Source organism: Hyaena hyaena, unplaced genomic scaffold (assembly GCF_003009895.1).
Source record: "Hyaena hyaena isolate Hyena2069 unplaced genomic scaffold, ASM300989v1 scaffold_13, whole genome shotgun sequence".
Classification (NCBI taxonomy): domain Eukaryota; kingdom Metazoa; phylum Chordata; class Mammalia; order Carnivora; family Hyaenidae; genus Hyaena; species Hyaena hyaena.
In genome coordinates this window covers 4,841,270-4,854,812 of record NW_024080645.1, presented here as the reverse complement: position 1 = coordinate 4,854,812, position 13,543 = coordinate 4,841,270, and the positions used below count along the sequence as shown (strand labels likewise).

The window sequence follows — 13,543 nt, the reverse complement described above, 5'->3', positions numbered from 1 at the left end:
TGTCCTGTGCAGCTTAAAAGTTTTTCAGTTTGAAGAAAAGCATTTATCTACTCGTTCCTCTTGGTGCTTGTGTCCTAAGAAATCATTGTTTAACCCAAGGTGACAAAAAATTGTGCCTCTTTTAATTCTGAGCGTTTCATAGCGTTAGCTCTTAAATTTAGGTTTTCAGTTCACTGTGAGTTACGTTTTGTATATGACCTGGGGTAAGATTTCCACTACATTCTTTCACAAGCAGATGTCCAGTAGAACCAGCCCATTTGTGGAAAAGATAATGCTCTCCTCCATCGAATCTTCTTTGTACCCTTCTTGAAAGATTATGTTTTATAATTTAAAATTTTTTTAATGTTTATTTATTTTTGAGAGAGAGAGAGAGTGTGTGTGAGCAGGGGAGGAGCAGAGAGAGGGTGAGACACAGATTCTGAAGCAGGCTCCAGGCTCTGAGCCGTCAGCACAGAGCCAACGTGGGGCTCGAACTCACCAGCTGTGAGATCATGACCTGAGCCGAAGTCAGATGCTTAACCAGCTGAGCCCCCCAGGCGCCCCTGAAAGAGTATGTTTTATTTTATTATTTTTTTAATGTTTTATTTATTTCTAGGAGAGAGAGAGAGAGAGAGAGAAACAGCCTGAGCAGGGGAGGGTCAGAGAGAGAGGGAATCACAGACTCTGAAACAGGCTCCAGGCTCTGAGCTGTCAGCACAGAGCCCAACGCGGGGCTCGAACCCACGAACCCTGAGATCATGACCTGACCCAAAGTCGGACACTTAACCGACTAAGCCACCCAGGCGCCCCTGAAAGAGAATGTTTTAAAGGTTTATCGATGTTAATACCAGTAGCTCTAATTTATTCATTTTACTAATGTATAGTATTCTAGGAAATGAGTATATTTTCACGGGCTCTTCCTCCTGCTGAGAAAGATTTAGGTTGTTTCTTTGCACATTTTTTTCTTTCTCTTTTCATTTCTCTCTTTCCCCTTTTCTCTTTATTATTATAAAAGAAGCCGCAGCGTACATTCTAGTAACTATCTCTGCCTTGATACGAGGGCTACCCTCACAAGCAGAATTTCCGGTGTGGGACGTCAAGAGGAACCTGCCACACAGGAAGACGTGAGAACAGGCACCTGGTTTGGCTGTACCTGCTGATGCGCTTGATGAGAGAGAAAAACGAGCAACACAGAATACACAGGAAATTATAAGATACGGGATGTTTTTACCAACCATGAACACTAGAAGGAAAACTACCCAGCTATTAGGATTTACAGGTCATTTTTCTTGGATGAGCTTTTCCTTTCTTACCAGAAGGTGGCAGAGAGGACACACTTTCAATACTTCCTCCGTTTTGTACCAGAAAAGAAAAATTTTTTTAAGAGCAAGACAAATTACTCTTGCAACTTAAAACATCTAAGTTTTAAACATCCAGATTTCCAGGTTCTATTATTCCACACAGTTAACTTTTAGGGGTGCCTAAAGTTGGTTGAGCCACTGACTTTGGCTCAGGGCATGATCTCGCGGTTCGTGAGTTTGAGCCCCACGCGGGTCTCTGTGCTGACAGCCCGGAGCATGGAGCTGCTTCGGATTCTGTGTCTCCCTCTCTCTCTGCCCCTTCCCCGCTCCTGCTCTGTCTCTGTCTCTGTCTCTTTCAAATTAAATAAATATTTGAAAAATTTTTTTTAAAGTCTAACTTTTAAACATCCAGATTTGAGGTTCTGTTCATACACTTATTAGAAATATCACCTAAGGGAGACAAGTGACCACCACTTTTGAGGTCTATATATATGAGTTAAATAAAACATAGTTGGATTTAACAAAAGACTATGAATCTGTCTAAAAGTTATGAATAGATGAGCTCATTATAATTAGTGGAAAATATTTTTAAGGGCAGCTGAAAAACAAAAGGAAAATTTATACCGGCCACCAATTCCCAGAAACAATCTCAGTCTGCGATGCAAAAATGTAGGTTTCTGAAGCAGCGTTCAGGTCTGTAAATCCGCTACTGCCCCCCTGCACTAACGTGGTAGATTTCCCACCGTGGGGACGAGGGGAGGAAGGTCCCATATGCACTAGTGATGGAACTGCCTATAAAACCCGTTTTCTGACCTTTCACCAACTTCCCCGTTGGTTTTTAAAAAGACGGCTCTCCATAAAGAGCTAAGTTAGTATGGCTTCTGCCCTTCAGAGAGCACGGTAAACTCACTGCAGGTTTGTTTGCGATGGCACCTAGCTCACACTGAAGCGGTTTATTTGGAGAAGGAAAGGACTCCTGAGGAGTCCCTGGGGTCCAGTCCGCAGGGCAGGACGGCCAGGTAAACAAGACCAAATGGGGCAGCTCCTAGAAGGAGGAAGCAGGGGGCGGTGCTCCCAACACAGAGCCTCCCCCTTGCCCCAGGGGGTGCAGCAGGGAGGGGCAGAGGGGCTGCCGGGGTCTGGGACGGGTCAGGGATGGCCCACATGCTGACGGGGCCCGGCCCAGAGAATAACACCCCGCTAGAGTCGTTGCAAAAGCCCTTGCCACCAAATCCAGCCCCTGACCGACGATAGCCAGTGATACACCAGGACGACTTCTAACGGCTCATCCCCCTGGATGCCTGATTTGAAGCTATCGTGGAAGTAAGACGTTTAGAAATCATGTTAAACGTTGAGGTTTCTCTTAATGGAAGTCAGATCTATTCTGCAGAACCCTCTGCAGGTGTAGGGCTGGAGAAACTCGAGCCGTCTGTGGCTTGGCAACGGCAAGGTCCCGTTCTGCTTTTCTCCTTGCCGAGGCCGGAGAGCGCCAGCCCGTTTTCTAACAGTGGCTGAGCTTTGCCAGCACACGCACACACTTGTGGGTGGGGTCAGTTGGGAGGCTGGAGGGAGTTCTCGAGTCTGTGCAGGCCAAACACCGCAGGGAATTCCAAGGGGTAGAAAAGAATACCTTCGGGGTTAGCCAATTTCCACTGCTTGGTCTGGAAACATGGCCAGGAACGGACCCTTACAGGGAGGGGGTGCCTGGGAGGTGGACGCATGTATCCTAGGGTCCCTTCACCCCATGCACGGTCATCATGTTACCCGGAACAGCGCGAGGACTCCCCGGCCCACCCTGCTGTCCGGGCCACGGCCTCGGTAAAACTCGTCCTGAGTGGCTGCAACTCATAAGAGCCCCATTAGCTGGAAACGAGGGGAATACGGTCACCCTGGCAGTGACTCGATGCCCACACATATGCTAAGTGCCCTTACAATAGATCTTAGTTTTGAAGGGTTCACAGGTCTCTCCGAGGAACTGATCAAAGCCCTTAACACAGCCCCGCTGACCCCCTCAAATGTGCACGGGCTCTGTATATAATGTTCACCTCGGTGGGGGATGCGCGGGCCCAGGTTAAGACTTGGGAATCTGTGATTTGAAGAGCAAGAATGGCCTGACATCAAGGCAAGATCAGACTGAAAGTGTTATTTCTATTAAGGAAAGAATGAGTCCGTTAGAAAGAGAGCTCATCTGCCATCACAAAGCGCCAACAAGCCACCGAGGCATAGACTGGTTACGTTCGAGTTAGGACAGTTAGGAAGGTCCACGGCCAGGGGACCTGGACACTCCACCCCCAGCCCTGGCTTTGCCCAGCAGGAGGATACAGCTAACAATATCCAACAAGCCCCCTCCCTGACGCTATGCTCACCCAGCAACCCCACGACTAGAAGTTGGCCCCCCGTGTTGGTCTCGTGCCCACAGGGACACAGCGTTCTGGTCTTGCCAATGGGAACATGCCAGGCAGGCACGGTCCTCTCTGGAAAATCCGATCTTTAAGCCAGTCAGGCTGAGGTCTAAGATGCTGAACTGCCAGCTGGCGTCTCCTGGCAACACCGGGCTGGCCAGGGGCACCTCCCCCCACCAACGGAAATGCCCACACTTGCCTTTTACAGGGCAGCGGATTGTCACGTCTGCTTGCAGGGCCGCCTCTATGGTGCCTCCAACCACAACGGACAGATGGCTGTGCTCTGGTCGGCTGATATTTCTCTCAACAGACAAGATGGCAGGCGCCTCTTAAATCAAAGGGAGCAGGAAATGGTGTTAGGTTCAGGCTCTGCTCTGGGAAAGCACATTGCGCCAGGTAAACTGGTTGAGCTCTTTGAGGGCGGGGGCAGGATCCGGCTCTCTCTGTATCCCTCGTGGTCCCTAGGAAGACTTGCACACACACCGCCTGGAGGTGCTCAGTGCACAGATGGCCAGGCAGACAGACGGATGGACGAAGGCACTCAGAGAGATACCTACAGGTGCACCGCCTCAACCATCTAGATGCTCTTAGGTTACTTTGGTTTTACAAGCCAAATTGAAGCTAAATCCCTCTTTGACAAATCTGGCAAACTGAAAGAAAAGGAACTGAGAAGTTCCCGAGAAGCCAAGAAGGCACGGCAGGGCTCGGACATGTCTCCAACGCGCAGCCTTGGATGAATCAAAGCAGGTCAAACACACCGGCACTTGCGGCCCGCTGACTCCTTCGCTGGAAGGGAAACTTGGAAGAAAAAACTTGCATAAAGCTTGCATGGAAAAATAAGCAAAAACAAGGTCGCAAAGAATCAAGGACTTGGTCAAGGGGTTTTATTTCCCTGAATTTTGAGAAACATGGACTTTTAACAGGTTCGTTACTAACTCACTCAGGAGATGCGCTTCATGCCTGAGCGGAACTAGAGGAATACAAAGTTGGAAAACAGCCATTCTTGGCTTCAAGCAACTCAGACTGTAGGAGACACCGTGCCGCACGGGGTGGTGGCTGCTGGGACGGAAGAAGGTGCGGGTTGCCCAGGCGCCTCTCGGGAGCGTGTGAGGGGCAGGGAGGGCAAGAGCCCGGGAGGGTGCTGACACAGCGTGTGCCCCCCACCCCCCGGAAGAATGGCCACCATGATGGCATTCTCTACTCTGCATTAGTATGTGAGCTGCTAGAGGCGAGGGCCTGTCTACACTGTTTTGTCACCTGTGCGTGGCAAGTGCAAGAAGAATGGCACTTCAGTGGACTGTTTGGTCACTACGTGTTTAGGAGTCAGAGGACATGCTCTCTCAGGAAACTGGATCGTCCTGAGATGGGCTTATGGGGGGCCTGGTCAGCCACAAGGGGGCCTGCCATTCCCCCCAGGAATTCTGGAACGTGCGGACAGCCATTTTCTGGGAAGAAGCTGATGCGCACAGGAGAGAATAACCCAGGAGGCTAGGACACAGAAAATCTAGGTCTAAAGGCCCTGCCTTGGGAATGTAGCCAGGGGAGGAGCTCCGGCCTTCTGGTTCAAGGAGCTTTTAAAATCAACTTGTCCAACCTTCTCCATGTGTAGCCATGAGGCACCTGCTACAGCGCTCAGTGCCAAGCTGTCTACGTGCTGGACTGTAATCCCAGCCATCGCTCCCCTTCTCCGCTCAGGTGGTGAGCCGCAGACACAGAGCGCATGGGCCACAGGGCTGGAGCATGGGCCTCTCGGTTCAGTTTTAATCCCACAACAGGGGCTCGCCACAAGGAAGCCTTGCGACAGCACCACCGAAAAGTGCTCCTTCGTGATTAAGCACATTTTCAGACTAAAATGACACTGTCTGCCCCTCGCGAAGACGGACACTAATTTGCAGTTACAGCTCCCTGCAGCTGTTTCTAAGGTTTGGTAGGCATGCCTCTGGAGGTCTGCAGTCATCTTTAAAGGATAATTATTCTCTCTCACTGGCCGGTGGCATTTAAGGCATGAGAAGTCCATACTGTCCACACTGCTAATTAAACTCTCATCGGTTCCCAGTGTCTTGGAAGGTGAGCTCGAAAGCAGCCATTTTCAAGATTTGGTCCACAGGCTGGCAGCATTGGTATAACTTGGGACCGTGTTAAAAATGTAAACTCGTGGACCCCGTCCTGGACCTACGGAGTCAGAACCTCCAGGAATGGGGGAGGGGTCTAGAAATCTGTGTTCTGACAAACTCCTGCCTTCAGGTATCCCTGCTGCTTCCTGCGGACCTTTGAGAACCGCGGCTCTATGGATTAATATTAAAAAGAGAAAGAAAATCCCGAGGCTCAGGTTTCAACAAAGGGCATTACCTGCATACAACACGGAAGAACTCTCCACGTCAGAACCGAGATGATTGGCTACAGAGCATCCATATACCCCCTGTTCTTTCCTTGTGGGGTTCCGTATCTGCATCTTCCCCATTCCATCCAAAGTGACCCTGCAGAACGATGAGGAAGGAGTGCGTTCCTATTGCGAGCCACACGGTTCCAGGACCACGGCACGCCACAGAGACGGAAGACCACAAAGTTAGACTCTGGGCTGCCAAGGACCCACCGTAAGACTGGAGGGTGGAGAAGGCTTCCTCCTGTGCTTCGTGGAACCCAGAGGCATGGTAGCCGGATGGGGCTTAGACAGCCGGGCTTCCTGTCTCGCTCGGCATGAGAACGGGCTTTGGATGGATGCAATGCTCGATCTACCACGTTTTCAACACGACAAACTAGGAAGCCTCAGTTTGCAGGATGTTAAACCCTCATTTTGTGCCCAAATCCTTCCGCAGGAACTGCAGGTGTGGATTTTTCGGTTTGGATTTGCACCCGGAAGGGAGCAGGCTGGTGGTTAGGGCTGCTCGGCGCTATTCATCCTCATTATCACCGTAGGAAGAAGTCAGGGGAAGTGGCAATGCTAAGGCCGTGTTATACTGGACTTGGAGCATGCTGTTAAGAATCAGGGCTAAACTGTATGAGCTCCATATGGTTTTCCAATTCCTGATACCCATAAACACCTGCAGGTAAATACTAGGAGAACCCAAATGGGTCAGGTCTATCTTGACAGATGAGGGGATTATTTAGGGAATGGAGAAGCAGAATGCTTGTTCTGCTTTTATTTTACTTCTTTCTTAATGATTTGAAGCTGCTTCTAGATCACTCAGATCAGTAGTCTATGAGCTGTTTCTTCCCTGCACCCCCCGCTTCCCAGATCTTAGCAACACAGACTGTTCTGACCACTAAATGCTGTGTTTCTTCATGAACTGAGCTGGGCCACTTCTCCACTTCCTCTCATTTCACGCTGCTTACCCTATGCTCCAGCCATAATGAACCTCTAACAGTTTCCAGAACATTCCATGATCTTTCAACACCCTGAGCTTTTGCATATGTTGTTCACTGTATTCAGGGTGCCCTTCCCCCACCCCCTCCTTCTGGCAAACTCCAACTTACCCACTGAATCCTGGATCAAATATAATTTTCCCTGTAAAGATTTCCCCAATACCCCTAGAGTTATCTTCTCCCCCTCTGGGCTCCTTCTGCTCTGGTTCATATATTTATTTGATGAAATATCTATTTCTTTCCACCAGACTGTGATCTTTTCAAGAGCAGGGACTAAATCTTATTCACAGCTGTGCATTTGCAGAGCTTGATACAGTGACATTTGTACAGCAAGTCCGATGTATGAATGGTCACAATATGGCAGTGCAGTGGCACAGACTGTGTGTGCCAGAAGGATGCAAGCCCCCTGCAACACACGCACACAATACACAAAGGGCTCAGAGATCACAACAGCTGAATTGCCCAGACCAAACACCAGGAGTATAGCAGACCTAGCTGTTGGTATGGTAGGCTAGCTTTTACACTAACGTCTAGAATCTACAATCTAAAATCCCTATTAAGCAACAGTAGATTGAGGGGTACTTGGGTGGCTCGGTTGGTTGAGCATCTGACTTTGAATCAGGTCACAATCTCACAGCCCATAAGTTTAAGCCCCACATCGGACTCTGTGCTGACACCTCAGAGCCTGGAGCCTGCTTCAGATTCTGTGTCTCCCTCTCTCTCTCTGCCCCTCCCTGGCTCATGCTCACTCACACTCTCTTTCTCTCTCTCTCTCTCAAATTAAAAAAAAAAAAACATTAAAAGAAATAGTCGATTAAGAATATAACGAGTAACAATGCTTGAAAAAATACACTAAAATATTTTCTTAAATTATTTTATATACGTGTTGATATGATTTAGCAATCCTCAGATGATTCCTTTGTTTTGTGCCCGTCAATTTAATGACACAGTGAGAAATCACTGAGACTGGAAATGTCTGGGCACTTGTGAGCTTTATCGCCAGTGGAGACCCCTCAGGGCACCCAGAGCCAGTACAGCCTGGGCCAGTCCCTGGGCTGGAGAATCAGCAAGTACGGTTCCACAAAGGAAGTGCCCTTGGCCTCTGCTGCACAACGTTATTCTCAACAACCCTGACCTTTCCACAGGCACCATTCCCAGTGAATCTACCCCCAACCCACCCTTCCTATCCTAGGTGAGACTTTGTGCCCAGCTGGCATCCAAATGCCTACATGCTTTCTTTCCTCTCATTGGAAAGCAGCTCTCGGAAGCATAGTTCCATTTCTGAGTTACTTCAACTGAAAAGTGAGATTCAGAGAAATACATCCAAAGGTGAGGACTTTTGTTACATAAAGGAAATTAAATGCAAGTTGAACAAATTAATCAGGTAAGTTTGAGGAAGAATGTAGAAATAAGAATGGATCTTATTACCTTATTCTCTTAAAAACTTACAAACAAAATTTTTAATAGCCATATGGAATTGCCTCTGCACCAAATGGTTGATCCTGAAAGTATGCAGAAATACACTTGAATGGGAGACACCATGTCAAAACCTTTCTTCAGATGACCTTTAGGAGTCACAGGCTCAGAAGACAATGCAATTCCATGCGGTCAAGTTGTGCTGTTTAAAATCAACTCAACAAACATTTACTTACACCGGCCACGCTCTACCGCATCCCTGCAGGACATATGTGGCCATCGGTGAATCAATCCCTTCAACTTTCTCAGCCTCTGCTTCCGTAAAACTTATAAAATAAAAATTGCTGAGCAGTCCTCAAAAGGGATCCATGAACCCTAGCGGTTCATGAGATCAAAACGATTTTCATAATAATGCTAAGCCATTATTTGCCTTTTTTGCTGAGTTGACATTTTCATTGCTTAGTAAACGCAGTGGTGGATACGATCCTGACACCAGGGTGTACCATTAGTCCTGAGTTCTTGACCAACACGCACTTGCCCCAAAAACAAAAATGTCAATTTCTCTTAAGAATGTCCTTAATGGGGGGCGCCTGGGTGGCTCAGTTGGTTGAGAGTCTGACTTCGACTCAGGTCATAATCTCACGGTTCACGGGTTCAAGCCCTGAAGCAGGCTCTGTGCTGACAGCTCAGAGCCTGGAGCCTGTTTCAGATTCTGTGTCTCCCTCATTCTCTGCCCCTCCCCTGCTCACGCTCTCACTCTTTCTCTCAAAAAAATATATGTAAAAAAATTTTTGTAAGTGCAAGATAAACCAATATTTCATTATAACACAGTAACGAAATTTCATTAATATGGTTTTAGATTCCTCAGTCCAACTGATATTTAAGAAACTACCCCTTGTCCAGTTATAGTGTAGCATTAAAGAATAGCCACAATGACCTGAAAACTTCCTTCTTTCCAATTAATATATCTGTATGAAGCCAAATTTTCTCTATAAACTTTAATTAAAACATCTCAGAACAGATTTAATGGAGAAATATTTACGAGAATCCAGCTGTGTCGTATTAAACCAGACATTAAAGAGGCTTGCAAACATATAAAACAATGCCATTGTTATCAGTAATTTTTTTAAAAAATACTGCTTGTATTTATGTAACATTGTTATTTATGTGAACACAAAATGGGCTTCCCACTGTTATTTCTTTTATTTTTTTCCTCTGATTTTAATTTTTTTAATGTTTATTTATTTTTGAGAGAGAGCATGAGTAGGGTTGGGGCCGAGAGAGAGGGGTACAGAGGACCTGGAATAAGCTCGGCACTACCAGCACAGAGCCTGATGTGGGGCGCAGACTCATGAACTATGAGATCACGAGCCAAGCCAAAGTTGGATGCTCAACTGACTGAACCACCCAGGTGCCCCCTTAATGTTATTTCTAAATGAATTAATAAATAGACACCTTAAATGCTTCTTTGTTTTAATGTCTAATATTGATAGCTTTCACTCACATGAACAAAAACTCTCTGGGCTTCTCAGAGTTTTTTATGTTTTTTAGCTTCAAAAGTGTCCAAAGGCCAAAAGATTTGTGAACTGCTAAGCTAGTCAGTTGGTCTGGAAGGTTTAGTCCGCTTTGAAAACTTCTTTATTCTTTATGCTCTTGTGTTCAGAGTTTCAGGGCGAAAATCAAAAAAGTTAGATTTGCTCTACCTTTTCATTCTAAGAGATAGCCTAATCATTTATTATAAACATTTGAGTTTTACCTAGATTTCATCTGATGTTTCACATATTAGGCTCAACGCACTAAGAGACATGATAAAAATAAAATCTGCATTTAAAGGACCTTCTGGGTCTGCAAAAACAATTTAACATCTGCTGTTTTGTTTCAATGATACAGAGGCAGCTTAGGCTCTCTGAATGCAAATGAAGGGAAAGCAAAACGTCTCCCGTCCTGAGTACAAACAGCAAGATTTAGAGACAGTGAAGGACACAGACATGGATTAATACCTGTCATTACCTGCTCTTTTATGTGAGACGGAAATGTGATGTTTCTATGCTGACATGGGGATCATAATAGAAAATATATGACTTAATATTGTGGTTTGAGCATCTCAAAAACTTTGATCCTTATTTTCTGGATTGATGACATAACAAATTTGATGACACGGAAAACTACTTCAGATCCTCAAGCCTTCTACAAAGGCTGTGCTTTGTGTGATACAGACGTTGGAAGTGGTGGCAGTGTTCAGGAGACAGGGTCCCTGGTTCCCACTGGCCAAGGTTCGTCTTGGGATTCTGCTGATCAGTGACCTCATCAGACAACCGTTAACCCCTGCCCTGCCAACCCTTGTGAACTCCAATGAGGTGCTCCGTCTCCGAGGTAGAGAAAGGCCCCATTAAGTTCTGGTTTGCAGTTCCTACATAGTGTGGGGTTCCTGCAAGGGTGGTTACTTTTTTGAAGCCTTCTACGGATTTTATTTCTTTTTTTAAATTTATTTGAGACAGAGAGAGAGAGAGAAAGAGAGAGAGAGCACGCACACATGCATGAACGGGGGAGGGACAGAGAGAGAATCCCAAATAGACTCCATGCCATCAGCATGGAGCCCAACGCAGGGCTTAAACTCAGGAAACTTTGAGATCATGACCTGGGCTGAAATCAAGAGTTGGAGGCTTACGCAACTGAGCCGCCAGACGTGCCATATTGATTTTATTCTTAAACATTCGGTGTTCTGCAAAGAGAGTCTATACACGCTTAACTTCAGTCTGACTCTGCCATCTTGTATCATTGGCACATGACAATGATTGGGATAGTATGGCTCAATTTTTAAAATTCCAGCATATATGTGAAAAACACATCCTAACACTGTGGGTTTTTTTGTTTTTGTTTTTTTTAGTTTCTTTCCCAACAAATCCTGCTGGACACACATTCTCAGAAGGAATTTGAAAACCTTTTCAAGAAAACTGGGATGCCCATTAAGAAGCTATGACGATAGGAACACCATGTTCTTTTACTTACTTGTCGGAGGGTTTTAACAACGCCCCATCCTTGGTCCAAGTATACGTGGCCTGGCTGGGGGTGACGGGTTCACACAGGATGTTAATGACCTCCGTCCTTTTTGTAATGTATACTGTACTTCCGATCCTCGAATTCACCGTCTTATTAAATGAGATCGAGGTGGGCTGCCTGTGCCTCAGGAGGACAGGTCCCTCTGACTGGAACGTCAGCTTGCCTGAGTTTCCTGCATCCAGGCCTTGGGGCACACTTCCTGTGGCCCCCCTTAGCTGAGCCGCGGGAGGCGCCCCTTCCTGGACGCCCCTCCACTGCAAGTGCGCTGGCTGTGCCTTAGCCAGCTCGGCCACCAGCTGGTAGATCATCTGGGACGCAAGGTCATCGCTCACCTCCCCCGTTTCCATGAGCTGACTCATGTTCCTTATCAGTTCCTCAAACTGGGCCGTGTCCATGCTGTAAGCTCCCTGTTTAACTGCCGCTTCAAGCTGCTTGTTCTTCAACTCCCAGGAGTTGGTGTTTCCCGCAGAATTGCTGCAGTGGCCCAACAGCGCTCGCAGGAAAGGCTGGTGAGCAACTTGGCCATCGTCCGGATACAGCTCATTTTTGTGACCCCACATCTGCCTCATTTTCTGCCAGGTGGCTCCCAAGCTATTGGCGTCCCTGCGGTCCATCCCGGGATGGTCCCTCACGGGCTCTCCGAGGGCCGGGGGCGCAATGAGCCTGTTGTCGGTACCGATGAGCTTTAGGACAACGGTTTCTCGGGCAGGGCCTGCGACGCAGCGGTACGTGCCGATGTCAGGGGCTGCGAGACTGTGGATTTTAAGTGAGCCTGACTTGGTGATGCCCAGCCGCTTGGAGTTCTGCAGGCAACGGCCATCCTTCTCCCACTGGATCAGAGATTTCTGGAATCGTCGTACTGGGCATTTAATAATCACAGATGTGTTGGGCAGCAAATAGGCTCTGCTCCCGACGGTCAGGTTAATGCGCTTCTCTTCCCTTGTCTGAATGTAGACTCTCTGGACACCGAGGATCTGCGGCCCCTGCTCAACAGGTTTCGTCTTCACCTCTGGTTTCATTTCTGCAGGGGAAGAGAAGAAAGACAAGAAAATACAAATATCTCAATAATAGAAGCTTTCTGGCAGCAATCTCCCAAGGCTGATATGAGTCCACAATTGTGTCTTCTTTCCTCTTTTAAAATATCTGGCAATTAGAACACAAGTAACGGTCTGCACAAATACCGAGTACTGCGGCAGCAAAGAACCCAAGTCTCAGTGAATGGCTTGAAAACATGTGAATTATTTTGCAAAGCCCTGGTTTGGAGACACGTGAGGTTAAATGTTTCCATCAGTAAAGGGACGTCTGATATTCTGGGCCACACCACTTGGTAAGTATGGCCCTTTAGGGAGTTCATATATGGTTTGGCCAGAACCACGTCAGCTACCGGAGAGAAAGGGAGAGTGGGAAAGTGAGAGAAAGCATTCAAAAGATGACCTGAATGGGTCAGTTAAATGAGCAGGGACTGAAGAAGCACCTGGTCTAAGAAGAAAACAGAGGGGCATCCGGGTAGCTCAGTTGGTTAAGCGTCCGACTTCAGCTCAGGTCATGATCTCATGATTTGTGGGTTCCAGCCCCACATTGGGCTCTGTGCTGACAGCTCAGAACCTGGGGCCTGCCTCTGATTCTGTGTCTCCCTCTCTCTCTGCCCTTCCCCTGCTCATACCCTGTCTTTCAAAAATAAAATACATTTTTTAAGAAAAAGGGGAAGAACAGGCACTTTGAAGCCAAACAAATCTGAGTTGGATCTTAGCTCTGCCACTCGGACAAGTCATTGGATCTCTCTGAGCCTCAGTTTTCTTGCCTAGAAAAGGTGGGTGGGGCGCCTGGGTGGCTCAGTTGGTGAAGCGTCTGACTTCATTATAGGTCATGATGTCGCAGTTCTTGAGTTCGAGCCCCATCTCCAGCTATGTGCTGACAGCTCAGAGCCTGGAGCCTGCTTCAGATTCTGTGTCTCCCTCTCTCTTTGCCCCTCTCCCACTAAAGCTCTGTCTCTCTCAAAAATAAACATTAAAAAAATTTAGA

At 47.3% G+C, this 13,543-nt stretch overlaps 1 protein-coding gene across 1 annotated transcript in view; it reads right to left on the bottom strand.

The window, feature by feature from the left end:
- The window catches only part of ADAMTSL3 (ADAMTS like 3), a 293,055-nt gene that overhangs the window by 44,448 nt on the left and 235,064 nt on the right, over positions 1-13,543 (bottom strand). Inside the window, exons 20-22 of the mRNA XM_039216731.1 lie at positions 11,471-12,542; positions 6,032-6,159; positions 3,882-4,010 (exon numbers count right to left, since the gene is read on the bottom strand). Coding sequence (XP_039072662.1) covers positions 3,882-4,010; positions 6,032-6,159; positions 11,471-12,542 — 1,329 coding nt within the window. The remainder of the gene's footprint in view (positions 1-3,881; positions 4,011-6,031; positions 6,160-11,470; positions 12,543-13,543) is intronic.